Source organism: Hypanus sabinus, chromosome 17 (genome assembly GCF_030144855.1).
Source record: "Hypanus sabinus isolate sHypSab1 chromosome 17, sHypSab1.hap1, whole genome shotgun sequence".
NCBI classification, from domain to species: Eukaryota; Metazoa; Chordata; class Chondrichthyes; order Myliobatiformes; family Dasyatidae; genus Hypanus; species Hypanus sabinus.
In genome coordinates, this window is record NC_082722.1 from 78,461,129 (window position 1) to 78,482,290 (window position 21,162).

Genomic DNA, 21,162 nt, shown 5'->3' on the forward strand with positions numbered 1-21,162 from the left:
AAAGAAATCGCGCATTGGCGGGTGTCAGGCATTGGCAGTGGTGATGTATATTAATAGCGATAAAAAAACACGTTGTCGTGGTGTAGCGCTACACGCAGCGCTAAAATAAAGACTGCAAAGGTAACTTTATTCGAACTAAACAGCCTTGCTTTAAAGCCTCCCTCAACCCGTCCCCGTGGGCACGGATGCTCCAAAAGACACGTACTCACAAACCCCCGTAGGCTATCTCCCTTAGCCGGAACGGTGGCTAATTGTGAGCCGGTTCGGATGTGCCAGGAAACGGTGTCTCCACAAAGTTTTCAGATTGTACAAGATCACCATAATCTTCAAATTTCGAATTACATTTCAAAAGCTAACAAACCACGGGGAGCCGCATCACAGAGATCAAAGAGCCGCATGCGGCTCCGGAGCCGCAGGTTGCCGACCTCTGAGCAAGACCTTTGGAGTGAGACCACCGGAGACTCCTCTGCTTACTACAGATGAGATAGTGTGCCCTCAAGCCTCTGTAGTCAGTCTTTTCCAGAAAGGGAAAAGCATAGGATCCCTTTACAATAAGGGGTGCTAGAGACAGACAAGATCAGAGTACAGTATAGGAAAGGTGTGAAACATACCCAACAACTAAGTATTTTCTTTACTAACTTTTCAGTATCATCGGCTATCTGCTTGAAGTTTCGATTAACTGTAACTCCTCTATTGTAAATGGCAATTGATCTTGCAAGTAAGGAACTCCAACATCCACGATTTACAAACATCAATATTGGTAACTAATAAGCCAGTTCTGTATCAAAGTAGCAGTTCATGCTTCAGAACAGTGAGAGTGACAGGGGCCCATGTCGTTGTCCTTCAGCACAAGCAAAATAAAAGGAATGTTTGAGTTGTAAGAGTGTGCGTGTTCAGAGTCGGTGTGGCACGGTGCCCAAGCGGGAGTCTGCTTGGCGGAAGACAAGCTGTACCGTGTTCATCTGTGTTCACCAGCAACGTTCATGGACTTGGACTGTATTTTACTGGTATCTTCCTTGTTCTGTACGGGTTCTGTGCTGTGTATGACTGTTGGGACTGTGTTTTGCACCTTGCCCCTGGAATAACCCTGTTTGGTTTGACTATATATGTGGGTATTCATGTGTGGTTGAATGACAATTAAACTTGAACTTCTAGGCCAAGGTAATTTAGTTATTTTATTATCAGTGACAGATTCTAATTCGACGGTTTGAGGAGGTGCTAATGCACTTGCTGTAGCGTTACGTATCAGTGGAGAGGGTATATAAGTAGAATGGCCGGGAGGGGGTGCTTCGGAGCATCATCGACGGGCTGGTCACAAGAGCAGACAGCTCGTTAGAACGGGAGGGTCCAATGCTTACCTACTCTAATGCTGCCAATCGAGCACATCACAACATGACAGTGAAAATCAGTTTATTTGATAATGTCACCACACAGAGAATCTGTACAAATGGCTCCAGAAATCCTGGTAAAATCTAAACTACAAAAATACCGCTCTGATGGTGGAGAGAAAGAACAGCTGAAGTTTGAGGAAAACAGAGACACAATGAGTTACAAAAACCACAACACAGAACGAGGAAAATCTCACCTTCAATTAAACCCAGACTGACAGCTCAACGTGTATGATGTGCTTTAACGTTTGGAGTCTCCCTTAGTCTCTCCATTCTAAAACACCATTTCATCCTGTACCAAGATCAGGAGAGCAAGGTGTCATTCCCGGTCTGTTCACTGCAGCGTGGAATGTGGCAAACTTCCTTCCTGGGAGAATTGACTTTTTAATTGGCTAAATGTTTAAGGGGAACATGAGAGGGAACTTCATAGAGAGTGGTAAGAGTGTGGAACAAATTGCCAGCTGGATGCAGAGATGTTTAAGAGAAATTTGAATAGGTACATGGATGGGAGGTGTATGGAGGGCTGTAGTCCAGGTTTGGGTCAATGAGACTAGGTTAATAATTTAGCACAGACTAGATGGGCCAAAGGGTCTGTTTTGTTGCTATAACTCTGTCAAGAATGCAGGAGCAAAGAGGATGTGTTAACAGTCCACAGTCCATATAATTCCTCCAGCAACCCCAGCAGTAGACAAACTCAAAAAGGCAGTATCCATCATTAAGGACCCTCACCACCAGGAACATGCCCTCTTCTCATTACTCCCACTAAGGAGGTAAGGGAACCTGAAGACACACACTCAATGATTCAGAAATAGGTTCTTGCCCTCAGCCATCAGATTTCCGAAAAGACAATGAACACTACCTCATTATTTTTCCTCCCTTTTTGCACTACTTAATTTATTTTATATATATATTTTATTGTCATTTATAGTTTTTATTACGTATTGAAATATTCTGCTGCCACATAACAGTAAATTTCATGACACATGCCAAGTGACCGGTACATGGAAACTTCTGGTAAAGATGGCAGCTCGTGCGAATGTGGTGGCCTCTCAGGGGTCAAATTAGTTTTTTACAATCCAAATACAATTCTACTCCAAGAACATTGGGTACTGCAGGGCTACTCCATCAGCGGGCTGCTCATTGATCAGAGTAGCTGGACTGGTGTCGGAGAGAGAGTCAGCCGAGGTGTTGAAGGAGCCCGTTGGGTATGAGGGCGATGCCTTGGCTGCAGACTGTGTTGCTGCCCACTACTCTGAAGCATCAAAGTGTAACCGGGGAGATTGTCTCGGACATTTCACCTGCGATCGCAAGACAGTGCCGCAAGCTTGTTGCCCTTCTCTGGTGGACCAACAGTTGGCATGGGAGGTGTGTAGCCTCAGCTGTAGCAAGAACTAGGCCTCAAGCCTTCAGCTTGCCTGCTGCTGCAGGGCAGGTGGGAGACGCGGAAGCTTTACAGTGCAGTGTTCAAGTTCGGCTGGGGCCTAACCTCTCCCATCAGTGCTACCCCCCCCCACCCCCCCACGTTCGAGCGCTGTAATGACATGCTGGACTGTGTGCGTATGACTGTACCTCGATTGCTGGACATTGTCGCTCAGGGTCGTAGACTATGTAAATGTTTTTTTGTTCCCTCAAGTGAAAATACTTTGCTTGATATCTTGAATTATGTTATTCACTATTTTATAATGTGTGTTTGCTGCTTTTGAATGTTTTGCACCTTGGCCTGAGAGGAACACTGTAGTGTTCAGCTGAGTTTGAATGATAATTAAACTTGATTTAATATTAAACCTGATCCTGGTTCTGGATTGAACCTCTGGCCTCAGAATGGGGTAGAACAACCCATCTGCAGTGCCCCTGTCATGCACATTTCTGGAGAGCAGATGTCTCTTCCTGGAGAAGTCTGATCTACCAACTTCAAAACAGTACTTCCTGTACATAGTTTCCTGCACTTTGACCCGCACCACAATACCCGGAACTGTGGCCCAGAGGGTCTATCATAATTAATGGCGTCTAATTTATGAAAACATGAGACCACACTGCCCGAGCCCATTGTAATCTGCAAATACCGAGGTAGAGTGGGTATGGAGAGGATGTTTCTTATAGTGGCAGAGACTAGGACCGTAAGGTACAACCTCGGAATAGAGGGACATTCATTTAGAACGGAGATGAGCAGGTATTTTTTTAGCCAGAGGATGGTGAATCTGTGGAATTCATTGCTACAAATGGGTGTGGAGGCCAGCTCAATGAGAATACTTAAAGCGGAGGTTGATGGGTTCTTGATTAGTCAGGGCATCATAGGTTATGGGGAGAAGGCAGGAGAATGGGGTTGAGAGGGATAAACAGTCAGCCATGGTGCGATGGTGGTGCAGACTTGATGGGCTGAATGGCCTTAATTCTGCTCCTATGTCTTTTGGTCTATGGTCTAATAGGCACTTCAGGTGACATTTCCAGCAGCTTCCATCATGCACAGATAATGCACAACATTAAAACAGTTCCATTCTTCCTTCGACAAGGAGCTATTTGCTTTACAATCAACACAGGTGGACGTTTCCCGTGGAAAGAGGTGGCGGGTGGATGAGGTGATTTGACAGTTATTCCAGATGTGGTGACGGGAAGGGAAACCTTGTTACGACGTTCTCTCCAACTCCTCGCCCCCATTCTCTCACTCCATCACCAATCAGGAGAGTAGGAATGTGGCACATGAACCAATCAGAGCATTGAGTACAGGACTTGGGACATTGTGTTGTACAAGGCATTGGAGTATTGTATGCAGTTCTGGTCACCTGCCTAAGAAATCAATAAGACTGAATGAGTACAGAGAAAATTTACAAAGTCGCTACCAGAGCTTGAGGACCCAAGTTATAGGGTAAGGTTGAATAGGTTAGGACTTTACTCCCTGGAGTGTAGGAGAATGAGGGGAGATTTGATAGAGGTATATAAAATTATGAGGGGTATGGATAAGGAAAATGTAAGCAGGCTGTTTCCATTGAGGTTGGGTGAGACTAGGTGATAGGTTAAAGGTGAAAGGTGAAATATTTAAGGGGAATTGAGGGGGAGCTTCTCCCCTCAGAGGGCGATGAGTGTGACAGCGGAAGCGATGGATGCAGGTCGATTTCAGCATGTAAGAGAAGCTTGGACAGGTACAAGGGCGGGAGGGCTAAGGACACTGTTCCCTCTACGTTGCGCGGTGTGCTCCCATGCACGTAGCCTCTGTTGCCGCACAGCCGAAATTTTCTTTTACGTGAAGTGCCACGCAGTTTTCAGACCATGTAAAGCTTTCCTGCTCAGAGGGGTGGGTGGTCTGTGCAGCTGTAAAAAACAATTAGAGGGATTGTTGGCTATGAGTCCAGGCATGAGTCGATGGGAGTAGGCCGAATAACAATTTGGCACAGACTAGACGGGCCAAAGGGACTGTTTCTGATCTGTAGCATTCTGTGACTCTAAATAAACAACAAGTTTCACAACATATGTCAGTAATAACACGCCTGATTCTGAACCTGCCAAGCCATTAATTTCAGGTCTCAGTATCTCTGACAAAACTGCCCTGGACAGGAAACCACAGCCCGGTTTGGCCTCACGCCTTTGAAACGAGCATTCCATCAAACAAGAGCTGCAGTATCTGGGTCTATTTGCCCACAGGCAAAATTAATCCCTCGATCGGCAGCTCCAAAATAAAAAAACAACCGTTGCCTCACGGAGCTACAGCACACATTCCTGGTGAAGGGTCTCAACCAAAAACCCTGAGTGTCCATTTCCTCCACAGGTGCTGCCCGACCCCACGAGCCAGTCAAGCATTTTGTGTGTGCTGCTCCAGATTTCCAGCATCTGCAGAATCTCACGTTGCCTCACTGGCTGTACAACACTTTGGGCCCTGCTGGAATTATGAATGGTTCTTATCAAAAAAGCAAGTCTCGGTCTTTGCCCATTAAAGACCAGATCTGTTAAACGTTTAGATTCAGTACCTTTGTCTTGCAATAAATAGCCAGGTACTAACAATCCCAGTGTCCTGACAATCAGTAAACTGGAGACCCGTTTCAGTGTGTGCAAACGCCCTTCCCAAACCATCTTCTATTCACCAGCAGGGCAGGTGGGACTGTGCAGTTCCATGGACACCAGGCTTGGGTGACCATGCACAAAGATCACACATCAGTTTCATCAAGAAACAGCAAAGTCAGGCGAGTCTTGGTGAGACAAAGAGACAGACGGGGGGGGGGGGGGAGAATGAGACACAGAGTGAGGAGAGATAGACAGAGACAGAGATACATAGAGGGAGAGAGAGACAGACAGAGACAGAGAGAAATAAGAAAAAGAGAGCTAGACTGTGTGAGAGAGACAGGGAGGGAGAAACCTAGAGAAAGAGAGACAGACAGACAAGGTTACAATCAATCTTTGGACTTTCTCATTAAGGAAAGGCAACCTGGATGAAGACAACTGAACCAGGCAGGGGGTGAGTGCATTGTCTCCAAAAGCATCTGTGTTTGCAGTCGATGTTGAAATCTCAGGCCAGTGCAAATCCCGGCACAGTCAACTCCCCTGCAGCCTCTGGGGACAGCACACTGCCCAACGTCCCTCTGCGTAAAGTGCATTGTCGGCAGCAGGCTGGGGCGTAGACCCGGCTCGCTGGTGCCAACACCCTCCACCCCTCCGCTCACTCTTCTCCAAGTGTTGATTGCAAAGCACAAACACTTTTCAGCAATAAATAAGTCACATTGACCGGTCCGCACTGCCAACAGGTGAAGGAGGGACATCTCAGACAGGTGGGACGGAGCTGGTTCTTCTCATCCAATTGGGGAAACTCCTACGAACTCTGAGATCACAGGATAACGCCAATCTTGTTTCTTATTCCATCTGTTCAAGAGATGTGGGTTTAGAGGTCGAACCAGTATTAAACTCTGGTTGGGGAGCATCTTGAACGATCGCAGTTGTTCAGACACGGAGATAAGGTTCTTGAGACAAAGGATGTTCGTTCCCTCAGCTGCTGGTCAAGCGGTCTGACCGGTCACTCCCTCGCTCGCTCTGCACCAAACAGAGGTGGGGTGGAATGGGGAGGGGGAGGGGATTGGAGTGGACCTCCTTCACTCTTCCAGCCTCTGTATCTCCGGCCGGCTCTCCGCCTCCCCCCGGGACTCCGAGCGAGCCCGTGTGTACTCGCTGCCCTGCCCCGCTGCCTGCCTCGAGCTGGACATTCGCCAGATCCTGACGGCCAGGTACGAGTTGACCACGTAAGCCCCCGTGGCCAGGAAGCCAAACACCTGCAGGGAGGGACAGAAGGAGAGATGGTGACCAGCGGTCTGAGAGAATACAGTATGTCACAAGATGCAAGGTGGGAGTGGGCTCTCCGGCTCCAGTCGATGGTGACGTTCATTGTTTTGTTCATCTTCTCTAGCATCGGAAAACACTGCTGATTATTAAGGACACTAAATTCTGCAGGTCTACCTCCCTAGCGAGCAGAATAACAGAGTGCTGTACAGTTATGGACTAACGTGTGGAGCAGGCTCTTGCTACAGGTCTCGAGAAAACGGCTGTCGGAAGTGAAGGACGAGGACACAGAAGCACGCTGGTATTGAGGAAGGAGGTACAGGCGTATCAGGACTGGGTAACGGCTTCTTCCCCCAGGTTGTGAGATAATGAATACCCTGCCACCACCACTAGGACAGCGAGCTGCTTACTGCATTTAGAATAATATTTCATTAATATTAACTTAGTTATGGTCATAGATGTGCTGTGTGGGATATATATTTTGTGGGTGCACAGTGGTTGGAGGAACGTTGTTTCATTTGGTTGTATATATGTACAGTCAGATGACAATAAACCCGACTTTGAACTTGAGAGGCACTTCACAAGGAAGTGGAAATCAAAAAGAAAATAAACTTCGGCAGTTACAATTCTAATATATGAACAGACTAGTTTCCTATCAGATTTCTTCTTCAGCCCTTTACCTCTTCCACCTACCCCCTCCCAGCTTCCCACTTCATTCCCCATCACCCTCGCCCTTCCCTGGTCTTACCTAACCCCTCCTCCCTCTCCCTCCCCGCCCCCTTCTGCCCCCATGCTCTCCAGTCCTGGCACTGGAGGCAGGAACCAGTTAAGATACCACCAAAGCTTTTTGCTGACATTCCAATTTGTCCGTAAGACAGCTTATTTATCTTTTCTTTGTCTTTTTTTCCTTCCAAGGGGGCTGGGGGGCCGTCGGAGCCTGTGATCTACAGCTGCAGCTTGAAGTACAGTTCTCCCCGAGTGGCGGGTTCTCGGACACCCCGTGCGGCCTGGCGTTGGGATATCTTCACGTGCTACTTCAGTGTGTGGCGCCGTGAACACCCAGTCGCTCGTCAATTTCACCCACTGAAGCGTCACGGGAGACTACAACATGGAGACAGCAGGCGGTGTGCGCTGCTGTTGGAAACAGCCCCCTGTGCTTGAGCGATCCTTCCCCCTCCCTGCTTAATAGTGAGTGAGTGCCTGTCGGTCCTCGAGTTGGAGAAGCAGCACTAACTTGGGACTTTGGAACGGGAGCAAAGTCTCTCTCCCTCACCGGAGAGCGAGGGGCTGTCTGAGGTACCCCAGTGTTGGGATGGACTGCAATTTCTAATGATCAATGCCTCTTCAGGGGCTTTGCTATTGCTGGCATGGGGGGGGGGGGTTGATGGTGTAAGTGTGGGGGGTTCACTTGTGTAAGTGTGGGGGGTTTGATGGTGTAAGTGTGGGGGGGTTGGCTGGTGCAGGTGTGGGGGGGTTCGCTGGTGTAAGTGTGGGGGGGTTCGCTGGTGTAAGTGTGGGGGGTTCACTTGTGTAAGTGTGGGGGTGTTCGCTGGTGTGTGTGGGGGGGTTCGCTGGTGTAAGTGTGGGGGGGTTTCACTGGTGCAGGTGTGGGGGGGTTCGCTGGTGTAAGTGTGGGGGGGTTTCACTGGTGCAGGTGTGGGGGGGTTCGCTGTTGTAAGTGTGGGGGGGTTCGCTGGTGTAAGTGTGGGGGGTTCACTTGTGTAAGTGTGGGGGGTTTGATGGTGTAAGTGTGGGGGGTTTCACTGGTGTAGGTGTGGGTGGGTTCACTGGTGTAGGTGTGGGGGGGGGTCGCTGGTGTAGGTGTGGGGGGTTCGCTGGTGTAGGTGTGGGGGAGTTCACTGGTGTAAGTGTGGGGGGGTTTCGCTGGTGTAGGTGTGGGGGGGTTTCGCTGGTGTAGGTGTGGGGGGGTTCGCTGGTGTAAGTGGGGGGTTCGCTGGTGTAAGTGTGGGGGGGTTCGCTGGTGTAAGTGTGGGGGGGTTGCTGGTGTAGGTGTGGGGGGGTTTCGCTGGTGTAAGTGTGGGGGGGTTCGCTGGTGTAAGTGTGGGGGGGTTCGCTGGTGTAAGTGTGGGGGGGGTTTGCTGGTGTAGGTGTGGGGGGGTTGCTGGTGTAAGTGTGGGGGATTGCTGGTGTAAGTGTGGGGGGGTTCACTGGTGTAAGTGTGGGGGGGGGTCGCTGGTGTAGGTGTGGGGGGTTCGCTGGTGTAGGTGTGGGGGAGTTCACTGGTGTAAGTGTGGGGGGGTTTCGCTGGTGTAGGTGTGGGGGGGTTTCGCTGGTGTAGGTGTGGGGGGGTTCGCTGGTGTAAGTGGGGGGTTCGCTGGTGTAGGTGTGGGGGGGTTTCGCTGGTGTAAGTGTGGGGGGGTTCGCTGGTGTAAGTGTGGGGGGGGTTTGCTGGTGTAGGTGTGGGGGGGTTGCTGGTGTAAGTGTGGGGGATTGCTGGTGTAGGTGTGGGGGGGTTGCTGGTGTAGGTGTGGGGGGGTTCGCTGGTGTAGGTGTGGGGGGGTTGCTGGTGTATGTGTGGGGGGGTTGCTGGTGTAAGTGTGGGGGATTGCTGGTGTAGGTGTGGGGGGGTTCGCTGGTGTAGGTGTGGGGGGGTTCGCTGGTGTAGGTGTGGGGGGGTTGCTGGTGTAAGTGTGGGGGGGTTGCTGGTGTAGGTGTGGGACGGTTCGCTGGTGTAGGTGTGGGGGGGTTGCTGGTGTAAGTGTGGGGGGGTTGCTGGTGTAGGTGTGGGGGGGTTGCTGGTGTAGGTGTGGGGGGGTTCGCTGGTGTAGGTGTGGGGGGGTTGCTGGTGTAAGTGTGGGGGGGTTGCTGGTGTAAGTGTGGGGGGGTTCGCTGGTGTAGGTGTGGGGGGGTTGCTGGTGTAAGTGTGGGGGGGTTGCTGGTGTAAGTGTGGGGGGGTTCGCTGGTGTAAGTGTGGGGGGTTCACTGGTGTAAGTGTGGGGGGTTCACTGGTGTAAGTGTGGGGGAGTTCACTGGTGTAGGTGTGGGGGGGTTGCTGGTGTAGGTGTGGGGGGGTTCGCTGGTGTAGGTGTGGGACGGTTTGCTGGTGTAGGTGTGGGGGGGGGTTGCTGGTGTAGGTGTGGGGGGGGGTTGCTGGTGTAAGTGTGGGGGGGGTTGCTGGTGTAGGTGTGGGGGGGGGTTGCTGGTGTAGGTGTGGGGGGGGGTTGCTGGTGTAAGTGTGGGGGGGGTTGCTGGTGTAGGTGTGGGGGGGGTTGCTGGTGTAAGTGTGGGGGGGGTTGCTGGTGTAGGTGTGGGGGGGTTGCTGGTGTAAGTGTGGGGGGGTTGCTGGTGTAAGTGTGGGGGGTTGCTGCTGTTTGTGTGTGGGGGGAGGGGGTACTTTGGATTTCTGATGTTTCTGTCATTCGTTCTTCGGGGTTTTTTTGTTTTGTGGGTGTCCGTGAAGAGTGAGAATTTCAGGTTGTGTCCTGTACACATTCTCTGATATTATATTGAACCATTGAAGCCGATGTAAAGTCAACTCGTTATTCCCATAGATGCTGCCTGACCTGCTGAATTCCTCAGTGTTTGGTGTTTCGTATGAGAAACATAGACAGAGTAGCCAGGGAGTATCTGTTTTCCTGGGATGAAATGTCTAACACCGGAGGGCATGCATTTAAAGGGGGGGGGAGGGTAATTTCAAAAGAGAGGAGACAGACAAGTGTTTTTACACAGAGAATGGTGGGAGCCTGGATTGCAATGCCTGGAGTGGGGGTAAAGCCAGATACATTAGAGAAATAGAGGGCTATGGGTAACCCGAGGTAATTTTTAAGGCAGGGACATGTTCGGCACAGTACTGTGGGCCGAAGGGTCTGTATTGTGCTGTGGGTTTTCTGTGTTTCTATTGGACATTTAGATAGGCACATGGACGTTGTGTCAGCAGAAGTGATTAGATTAGTTGGTTATTTGAATATTTAACTGGTTCAGCACAGCAGTGTGGGCCCAAGGGCCTGTTTCTGGTCTGTACACGATCAATGATCTGGATGATAACGTGGTGAGCTGCTCAGTACTCTGCGAGGTTTACTCACTTCAATGCTGAAGTGACTCTGCAGCTGTGGGCTGCAAACGTCAGACTCCTGAACCAGCTTCGCTCACCTCCGTGGCTGCAGACTCCCCTTTAGTGACTCTGCAGCTGTGGGCTGCAAACGTCAGGCTCCTGAACCAGCTTCGCTCACCTCCGTGGCTGCAGACTCCCCTTTAGTGACTCTGCAGCTCATGATCTGCGTGTTATTTGTGTACTTTTTTCCTGTCTGCATGATTTGTTCGTTTTTGTACACTTTGCATATTTGACGGTCTTTGTGGTATGAGGTTTTCATGGGTTCGATTGTGGTGGCTGCCTGCAAAAAGATGAATCTCAAGTCTGTACACAGTATACAAACTTAAATAAGAAATGCACTTTGAACAAATCCGTTGATTGTCCGTGCCGATGCATTGACCATCCACTTACGCCAGAATACAGACAGAAAAAGCTGGAAACAGTCAGCAGGCCAGTCAGCTTCTGTGGAGAGAAATCGAACTAATGTTCCGGTCTGCAATGCCTTCATTCTCACCTGACACCCTAACCCCAGTTATCTTCAACTGGTGTTAAACTACAGGGCTTTCACACAGATGCTGCCTGACCTGACTTTTTCTCCCTCGAATTTTCTGTTTTATTTCAGATTTCCAGCATCTGCAATTTTACGTACTTTACACCGACTGTATTTAATTCTCCCCACACTCCCACCACCCACCCGATTCTATCCTCGTCTGTGTACCAAGCAACAAATTACACTGGCCAATTAACCTCCCTAATCCACACATCGTCTGATGTGGGGGATATGGAAGCACCCAGGGGAAACCCACACAGTCACATGGAGAACATACGAACTCCACACAGACAGCACTGAAGGTCGGGATTGACCGGGGTCTGTAGAGAGAGGGAGTGGCTCCCCAGTGATACCATTGTGTGAGAGTAGACTGGATAAATTTTACCCATAATGGAGATGTCTACAACGAGACACAGCTTTAAGGCAAAGGGGTAAGAGGTTGAGAGGGGAACTGAAGAAGTCAATTAAGGGCCGGCCACTAGAGGGAGCAGCTGTCCCCTTTAGGGAACTTTATCTCATCTTGCATCATCTCTGAGAGAACTTTCTCCAATCTCAGAGTAAGCTTTATCCCGTCTCCGAGTGAGCATTACCCCGTCTCCGAGGGAGCATTAACCCGTCTCCGAGGGAGCATTACCCCATCTCAGAGTAAGCTTTATCCCGTCTCCGAGTGAGCATTACCCCGTCTCCGAGTGAGCATTACCCCGTCTCCGAGGGAGCATTAACCCGTCTCCGAGGGAGCATTACCCCGTCTCCGAGTGAGCATTACCCCGTCTCCGAGAGAGCATTAACCCGTCTCCGAGGGAGCATTACCCCATCTCTGAGTGAGCTTTACCCCGTCTCTGAGTGAGCATTACCCCTTCTCCGAGGGAGCATTACCCCGTCTCCGAGTGAGCATTACCCCGTCTCCGAGAGAGCATTACCCCGTCTCCGAGGGAGCATTAACCCATCTCCGAGTGAGCATTACCCCGTCTCCGAGTGAGCATTACCCCGTCTCCGAGAGAGCATTACCCCGTCTCCGAGGGAGCATTACCCCGTCTCCGAGGGAGCATTACCCCGTCTCCGAGTGAGCTTTACCCCGTCTCCGAGAGAGCATTACCCCGTCTCCGAGAGAGCATTACCCCGTCTCCGAGAGAGCATTAACCCGTCTCCGAGGGAGCATTACCCCATCTCTGAGTGAGCTTTACCCCGTCTCCGAGAGAGCATTACCCCGTCTCCGAGAGAGCATTAACCCGTCTCCGAGGGAGCATTAACCCGTCTCTGAGGGAGCATTACCCCGTCTCCGAGTGAGCATTACCCCATTTTTGATGAAGCATTATCCCATCTCCCAGGGAGCATTACCCCGTCTCCGAGTGAGCATTACCCCGTCTCCGAGTGAGCTTTACCCCGTCTCCGAGTGAGCTTTACCCCGTCTCCGAGAGAGCATTATCCCATCTCTGAGGGAGGTTTCATTTGTCTGATGGAGCTACAGTTATCCCATCTGAAAGAGCCTTAATTTGTCTGAGGGAATATTGAGTCATCTGAGGGAGCTTTTTGCCCACTTTTGAGGTAATTTTGTCTCATTTCTGAGGGAGCTAAAAATATGAGGAAGAGACGTTTCACTCAGAGGAGAGGCTGAGATCAGGAACTCACAGCTGGTGAGGGAGAGATTCCCACAACTGGAGAGATCCCTTGTGATAATATTTATTTTATCAGCATGGGACAGGCATTTCTGGCCCTTCGAGCTATGCCAACAGCAACCCCTGACTGAACTCCGGCCTAGTGACAGGACAATTTACAATCACCAATTTAACCTGCTAACCAGTACATCTTTGGACTGTGGGAGGAAACCAGAGCACCTGGAGGAAACCCATATGACCATACAAGGAGGACGTACAAACGCCTTACAGAGGATGCTGGGATTGAACTCTGAACTCCGAACAGCCTGAGCTGCAATAGCATCATGTTAAAGGCTACACTAGCGCAGTGCTCCTGGTGAACCTGCTTCCTGGCACTGACAAGATGAATACTTTGTACTTGGCATGTCTCTGCTTCAGGCTGGGGAATCTAATAACATTACTGGAGCTTGGCTGTGGGTGGAGAGTGTCCACAACCCGTGGATGGCCAGTATGGACAGCGGCTTGATGGTGGGTACAGACTCAATGGGCCAAAGGGCCCCCTCTCCGTGATAGGTATCTGATTTTGATGTCGGTTGAGCTGCAACATAGGGGTGGCCACAAGAGGGCACTCCTGTGCTCCTTTAGGGAGCTTTAACCTGTCACTGCCCTGACCCCATCTCTAAGGGGGCTTTCACCCATCAGCAATGTAGCTTTGACCTCTCTCTGTGAGTGATCTTTGACCCCGACTCCGAGGCCACCTTAATCCATCTCTGAGGGAGCTGTCACCCGTCTGAAGGAGTTTTAACTCACCCTTTACCCACACTGAGGGAGCAGGTCATGATCTCAAGGGGAGGACAGGGTGGTATTGATGGAGGTTCCACCCCACCCACAGGGAAATGTCAACACCAATCTCTGCTTCACTGCACAACCCAGAACTCAGGAACTGAACTAATTTTCATCTCTTGGCTGACTGGGACTGCAGGATTTGGGTCTGTACGATGGAGGTGCATGAGAGAAGGTGTATGGAGGGGTTCCTGTGGGATTGATGGAGACAGGGTTCCTTAAGGTTGTTATAGCTGAGGGTGGTAATGGGGGCAATGCCTCTGACGACCCAGTCCAGCTCCTGGCCTTCATATGTCACTTAGCTGCTAAGCCCAGCAGAAGTGTGTCTACTGACAGGAGAACAGGCAAAGAGGAGTTACTGAAGCTTTAAAACCAGTTGCTTCGGGCAGATGGGGCTCATCAGCTGTGGTTGGCAGCTCATCCAGGAGAAGGAAAACTTTGATCTCAAACTTCCACTGTCTTGTGGCCATAACCACTGACGTAAAAGACTGCGGGAGTAAACCCAGAGGGAAAAATCTGGAGTTAAAGTCCCTAAGGCAGTCCTATGTGAGCTCAATGCTAACCGGTAACTCCAGTGATGCTGCTGGTGCCAAACTGTATCGGTCCCTGTCGTTCCTTTGGATTCATCAGCTGCGTGGAGAGGGGGAGCCTGCTGTACGAGCAACAGCATACTCTCCACATCATACTGCCCTGGCTTGTGTATGACAGCTAGGATGCAATATCCATCGTAGACCCCAACAAAGGGCCTCCTCGAGGGGTAGTGGAAGCCCGGCGAAGGGGTCATGGTGGTAGGCGGTGGAGTTTTCTGCGTGGCAAGCTGCGACTGGGGCCGTGGTCTGCGGGCGGTGACAGTAGATTCACTGGGGCCCACTCAGAGAAACTGGGGGTGACAGGTCAGGGAACAGTCGCCTGGGGACATAGGTCAGGGAATGTTTGCTAACAAGGTCACAGGTCTGGGAACTCTCCCCTGAAGCCACAGCTGAGGGAATACTCACTCCAAGGTCACAGGTCAGGCCACACTCCTGAGGGGTCAAAAACATGCTTCCTATGTTCCAAAGTTCAAAGTAAATCTATTATCAAACTACATATACCGTTTGTCACCATATACAAACACGAGATTCATTTTCTTGTGGGCTTACACAATAAATCCAAGAACCATAATAGAATCAATGAAAGATTGCACCAACAGGGCAGACAAACAGTGTGAAAAAGACAACAAACTGGGCAAATACAAAGAGTTAGGAGAGAATAATTAATACATAAATAAATAGATATCGAGAACACGAGATGAAGAATCATTGAAAGTGAGTTCATAGGTCGTGGGGCGAGGGAAGAGCCTGATGGTTGAGGGGTAATGACCTGGTGGAGTGGGTCCTGAGGCTCCTGTACCTCCTTCCTGATGGTTGAGGGTAATAATTGATCCTGAACCTGGTGGTGTGGGTCCTGAGGCTCCTGTACCTCCTTCCTGACGGCAGCAGAGCGAAGGGAGCACGATCTGGGTGGTAGGGTTGAGGTTAGCTCCAGACACTCACCACAGCCGCGATCTCCCCTTTCCTCTTGTGGTTCATGGCTGCCAGGACGATGGAGGCGATGAAGAAGAGCAGGGTACTGACGATGGTGTTGATCAAATCCTGAGGGAGAACGCAGTCGGTTTATGGTCATGTACAGCACCATGCAGTGAGAGCCCCCATCACGTAAAGCTCACCGCATAAACAATCTACATGGAAATATTACTACTATAAACAGAAACTGGCAGAACGGTGAGGTCTGAGGTCGTGTATCCAGAAATGTTAAACTGACACAAACAAGTCTAGCTCTAGGAATCCCTGGTTAGACCACACCTGTTCAGGTCTGCTCCTGTCATTACAGGAAGGACATAGAGGAGATTTGCCAGGGCGCTGCCTGAACCAGAGAGAACGTCTCATGAGGACAGGCTGAGTGAGCGGGGGCTTTTTCTCTTTGGAGCGAAAGGGGGTGAGAGGTGGACAAGGTGGTAGGAGGCATAGATTGAATGGGCAGCCAGAGACCAGCCAACACGAGGGGGCATAATTTTAAGGAGGAAAGTATGGAGGGGTATCAGAGGTAGTTGTTTGTACACAGAGAATGGTAGGGTATGTGGAACACCCTGCCAGGGGTGGTGATAGAGGCAGATACATTAGGGACATTTAAGAAACTCTTAGATAGGCACATGGATGATAAGAAAATGGAGGCTATGTTGGATTGATCTTGGAGTAGGGAAAGGGTCGGCACAACATTGTGGGCCGAAGGGCCTCTGCTGTTCTGTGTATCAGTCAGTGTCTGGGGTTTATAGTTACCCATGTACATCTGACACCTGTAAACTCCAGTGTGAAGTGGGAGGGTTAACAATGGAAGATCACAGAACAGTATGATGTTGTACCAACCTTTTAACCTACTCTAAGATCAGTCTAACCCCTCCCTTCCACGTAGCCCCCCACTTTTCATCTACGTGCCAAAAACAGCTGAGAGGCTGTAGGGGTGGGTGGGGACAGAGCGGTCTTGGTGAGGCAGAAGCCCAGTCGGCCTGTTCTGGCCCTTCTCTCGGAACTCGTTCCTCAGCACACGCTGCCGACCCAACCACAAAAATGTCAGCAATTCCAGTCGGAGAGTTTAATATCCGTGCAGTCTGAGCTTCACCAGGAAGTGTATTCCAGATGTGCTCTATCTGTGTTCACGCTGACTGTGGACCAGACGACTCAGACGGTACTGTTCGTTACACACCCCCTCCTCCCGTCTAGGAAGCCCCTTCCATCCACCCCTCTCCTCACAAACCCCTGCACCCAGGTCACTGAAAGTCAGATCGAGGTTTCAGTCATAGTGCACGACAGCACAGGAACCGGCCCTGTGGCCCATCTAGTCCGTGCCAATCTGGTCTTCTGCTGGGTCCTGCACCTGGGCCATATCCCTCGAAACCCCTCTCATCCCTTTGGTCCCTACAGGGATCCACTCTACCCCCTTGTTCCTGACGTATGCCCATGAGACACAGGAGCAGAATCAGGCCATTTGGCCCTTCTAGTCTGCTTTTAGCATCTGTTGGGATTTCCCTTATCTTACCTGTCAAGGATTTTTCGTCCTCCTGATTTCTAAGATTGGTCCTACATCCTGGAACTTCCTCCCCGTCCCCCTGCATGGTCTCACCCCCCTACCCCCAGCCCTGTGGTTCCAACCTCCATCCGGTTGTGACTTCAGATTTATTATTTATGTATTTTATACAGCGCAGAACAGGCCTTCCAGCCCAATGAGCTGCACTCTCCGGCAGCCCACCGATTCAACCTTGGCCCAGTCACAGGACAATTTACACTGACCTACTAACCCATACGTCTTTGGAGTGTGCGATGGAAAGTGAGTATCTGAAGAAAACCCGTGGGGAGAAGATATAAACTCCTTAGAGAACGGTGCCAGAATTAACTCCGAGCTCCTGAATCCCCCGGGCTGTAACAGCATCACACTAACACTACAGTACACCGCAAAAACCTCGGCATTTTCTCACATAGCCCCCACCTTTGTACCTCCACTGGCAACCATGTCTTCAACTGCCGCAAATTCTGAAAATTTCACTCTAACCCTTCCCCTCCCCTTCCGTAAAGTGATTCTTAGAACCTTCATTGTTGTCCAAGTTTGTGACCTAATATCTCCTGATTTGGCTTGGCATTAATTCCAGTTGGTAACACATCTGCAAAGTGCTTTTTGCTACTTTTCTGCCTCCAGTATGTCATAAATGTCATGTCACGTAGAAGTATAACATCCTGTTGCTCATTAGAAGTCTGAGGAAATTTGGAATGCCGTCAAAAATTCTGTTTCCATCACTGTCTGGCATCCAGAGGCCACTGCATAGGATCAGAAAAAAGCTGCAGAGGGTTGTAAACTCAGCCAGGCCCATCATGGGCGCTAGCCTCCCCCAGCTTCAACGAAATCCTCAAAAGGCAATGCCTCAAAAAGGCAGCATCCGTCACTAAGAGCCCTCACAATCGAGGACATGTCCTCTTCTCATTATTACCATCCCGGAGGTATCAGAGGCACTGGGTTTACCCTCTTCATTAGTCAAGGCACAGAGTTCAAAAGTCAGGAAGTTATGTTGCAGCTTTATAAAACTCTAGTAAGACCGTATCTGGAGAATTGCGTACAGTTCTGGTCATCCCATTATAGGAAGGATGTTGAGGCTTTGGAGAGGGTGCAGAAGAGGTTTACCAGGATGCCGCCTGGTTTCAGGGGCATGAAGTTGGACAGACTGGGGTTGTTTTCTCTGAGTGGCGGATCTAGGGGAGATCTGATAGCAGTTTATAAGATTACGAGAGGCACAGACAGAGCGGACAGAAACTTTTTCCCAGGGTTGAAATGTCTAACAACAGAGGCCATGCATTTAACGTGGGAGGGGGTAATTTCAAAGGGGTGCGAGGAGCAAGTTTTTTTAGACTGTGTTGGGTGCCCAGTGTGGTGGTACAGGCAGAAAAAATAGGGACTTTAAGATAGGCAGATGAATGCGGTGAAATTGGAAGGACATGGATATTGTGTATGCAAAAGCAATTAGTTTAGTTGGCCACGTGAAGACTAATTTGACTGGTTCGGCACAACATTGCGGGCCAAAAGCCTGTGCCTGTACTGTACTGTTATGCTCTATATTCGAGAGTTTAGAAGAATGAGGGGTAAACTCATTGGAACAAACACGACTCTTACGAGTCTTGATGGGGTGTATGGAGGGGTCCAGGATGCAGGGACAAAGGAACTGCTGTTCAGGGTGAGGAGGCATTTCTTCATCCAATGAGTGGCCCTTTCCGTCAATGTCAAGTTTGTACATTTGTAGGCATGGTTTTGGGAACAGAGAGGGGAGTTAGGGGTCAGGTTAGGAAGTACGGACAGGGATGTGTAGAGATTAAGGGGCCAGCCAGAGTATAGCCTCCACTCTGCAACTGAAGGCCAGCAACATGAACGCGGTTGGACGTCGGATGTCAGAATGAGGGCTGGTGCCCACCCCACCCCCAGGTCAATGAGCTAATGGGAAGGGGGTTCCAGGATCGGAGGTCCATGTGGGCAAGAGGCACCAATAATGGTGAGCACCCCCCAGGTACACAAATCAGTGAGACCAGAATTCAAGGCCAAGTGCTTGGAGTCCAATCATTGCAAGTCTGTTATTCAAGGCCTAGAGTTTGGGTTTGGAGTTTGGAGTTATTGGTGAGTTCGTTGTTCAAGGCTGAGAGTTTGGGGTCCAGTTATTGGTGAGTTCGTTGTTCAAGGCTGAGAGTTTGGGGTCCAGTTATTGGTGAGTTCGTTGTTCAAGGCCTAGAGTTTGGGGTCCAGTTATTGGTGAGTTCGTTGTTCAAGGCTGAGAGTTTGGGGTCCAGTTATTGGTGAGTTCATTGTTCAAGGCTGAGAGTTTGGGGTCCAGTTATTGGTGAGTTCATTGTTCAAGGCCTAGAGTTTGGGGTCCAGTTATTGGAGAGTTCGTTGTTCAAGGCTGAGAGTTTGGGGTCCAGTTATTGGTGAGCTCGTTGTTCAAGGCTGAGAGTTTGGGGTCCAGTTATTGGTGAGTTCATTGTTCAAGGCCTAGAGTTTGGGGTCCAGTTATTGGTGACTTCATTGTTCAAGGCGGAGTGTTTGGGGTCCAGTTATTGGTGAGTTCATTGTTCAAGGCGGAGTGTTTGGGGTCCAGTTATTGGTGAGTTCATTGTTCAAGGCCTAGAGTTTGGAGTCCAGTTATTGGTGAGTTCATTGTTCAAGGCTGAGAGTTTGGGGTCCAGTTATTGGTGACTTCATTGTTCAAGGCGGAGTGTTTGGGGTCCAGTTATTGGTGAGTTCATTGTTCAAGGCGGAGTGTTTGGGGTCCAGTTATTGGTGAGTTCACTGTTCAAGGCCTAGAGTTTGGGGTCCAGTTATTGGTGAGTTCATTGTTCAAGGCTGAGAGTTTGGGGTCCAGTTATTGGTGAGTTCATTGTTCAAGGCTGGGAGTTTGGGGTCCAGTTATTGGTGAGTTCATTGTTCAAAGTGGAGTGTTTGGGGTCCAGTTATTGGTGAGTTCGTTGTTCAAGGCCTAGAGTTTGGGGTCCAGTTATTGGTGAGTTTGTTGTTCAAGGCCTAGAGTTTGGGGTCCAGTTATTGGTGAGTTCGTTGTTCAAGGCTGAGAGTTTGGGGTCCAGTTATTGGTGAGTTCATTGTTCAAGGCTGAGAGTTTGGGGTCGAGTTATTGGTGAGTTCATTGTTCAAGGCGGAGTGTTTGGGGTCCAGTTATTGGTGAGTCTGTTGGTCAAGGCTGAGAGTTTGGGGTCCAGTTATTGGTGAGTTCATTGTTCAAGGCCTAGAGTTTGGGGTCCAGTTATTGGTGAGTTCATTGTTCAAGGCTGAGAGTTTGGGGTCCAGTTATTGGTGAGTTCATTGTTCAAGGCCTAGAGTTTGGGGTCCAGTTATTGGTGAGTTCATTGTTCAAGGCTGAGAGTTTGGGGTCCAGTTATTGGTGAGTTCATTGTTCAAGGCCTAGAGTTTGGGGTCCAGTTATTGGTGAGTTCATTGTTCAAGGCTGAGAGTTTGGGGTCCAGTTATTGGTGAGTTCATTGTTCAAGGCTGAGAGTTTGGGGTCCAGTTATTAGTGAGTTCATTGTTCAAGGCTGAGAGTTTGGGGTCCAGTTATTGGTGAGTTCATTGTTCAAGGCCTAGAGTTTGGGGTCCAGTTATTGGTGAGTTCATTGTTCAAGGCGGAGAGTTTGGGGTCCAGTTATTGGTGAGTTCATTGTTCAAGGCCTAGAGTTTGGGGTCCAGTTATTGGTGAGTTCATTGTTCAAGGCTGAGAGTTTGGGGTCCAGTTATTGGTGAGTTCATTGTTCAAGGCCTAGAGTTTGGGGACCAGTTATTGGTGAGTTCATTGTTCAAGGCCTAGAGTTTGGGGTCCAGTTATTGGTGAGTTCATTGTTCAAGGCTGAGAGTTTGGGGTCCAGTTATTGGTGAGTTCATTGTTCAAGGCCTAGAGTTTGGGGTCCAGTTATTGGTGAGTTCATTGTTCAAGGCTGAGAGTTTGGGGTCCAGTTATTGGTGAGTTCATTGTTCAAGGCTGAGAGTTTGGGGTCCAGTTATTGGTGAGTTCATTGTTCAAGGCTGAGAGTTTGGGGTCCAGTTATTGGTGAGTTCATTGTTCAAGGCCCAGAGTTTGGGGTCCAGTTATTGGTGAGTTCATTGTTCAAGGCTGAGAGTTTGGGGTCCAGTTATTGGTGAGTTCATTGTTCAAGGCTGAGAGTTTGGGGTCCAGTTATTGGTGAGTTCATTGTTCAAGGCTGAGAGTTTGGGGTCCAGTTATTGGTGAGTTCATTGTTCAAGGCCTAGAGTTTGGGGTCCAGTTATTGGTGAGTTCATTGTTCAAGGCTGAGAGTTTGGGGTCCAGTTATTGGTGAGTTCATTGTTCAAGGCTGAGAGTTTGGGGTCCAGTTATTAGTGAGTTCATTGTTCAAGGCTGAGAGTTTGGGGTCCAGTTATTGGTGA

General features: G+C 49.8%; 1 protein-coding gene across 2 annotated transcripts in view; it reads right to left on the reverse strand.

The window, feature by feature from the left end:
* Window positions 1–1,393: 1,393 nt before the first annotated feature.
* The window catches only part of cmtm4 (CKLF-like MARVEL transmembrane domain containing 4), a 95,002-nt gene continuing 75,233 nt past the window's right edge, over window positions 1,394–21,162 (reverse strand). The window contains exons 3-4 of one of the 2 annotated variants that reach the window (XM_059993291.1): window positions 15,216–15,314; window positions 1,394–6,637 (exon numbers count right to left, since the gene is read on the reverse strand). In XM_059993291.1, coding sequence (XP_059849274.1) covers window positions 6,461–6,637; window positions 15,216–15,314 — 276 coding nt within the window. In that variant the 3' untranslated portion in view covers window positions 1,394–6,460. The remainder of the gene's footprint in view (window positions 6,638–15,215; window positions 15,315–21,162) is intronic. The other variant, XM_059993292.1, reaches the window with a different exon arrangement.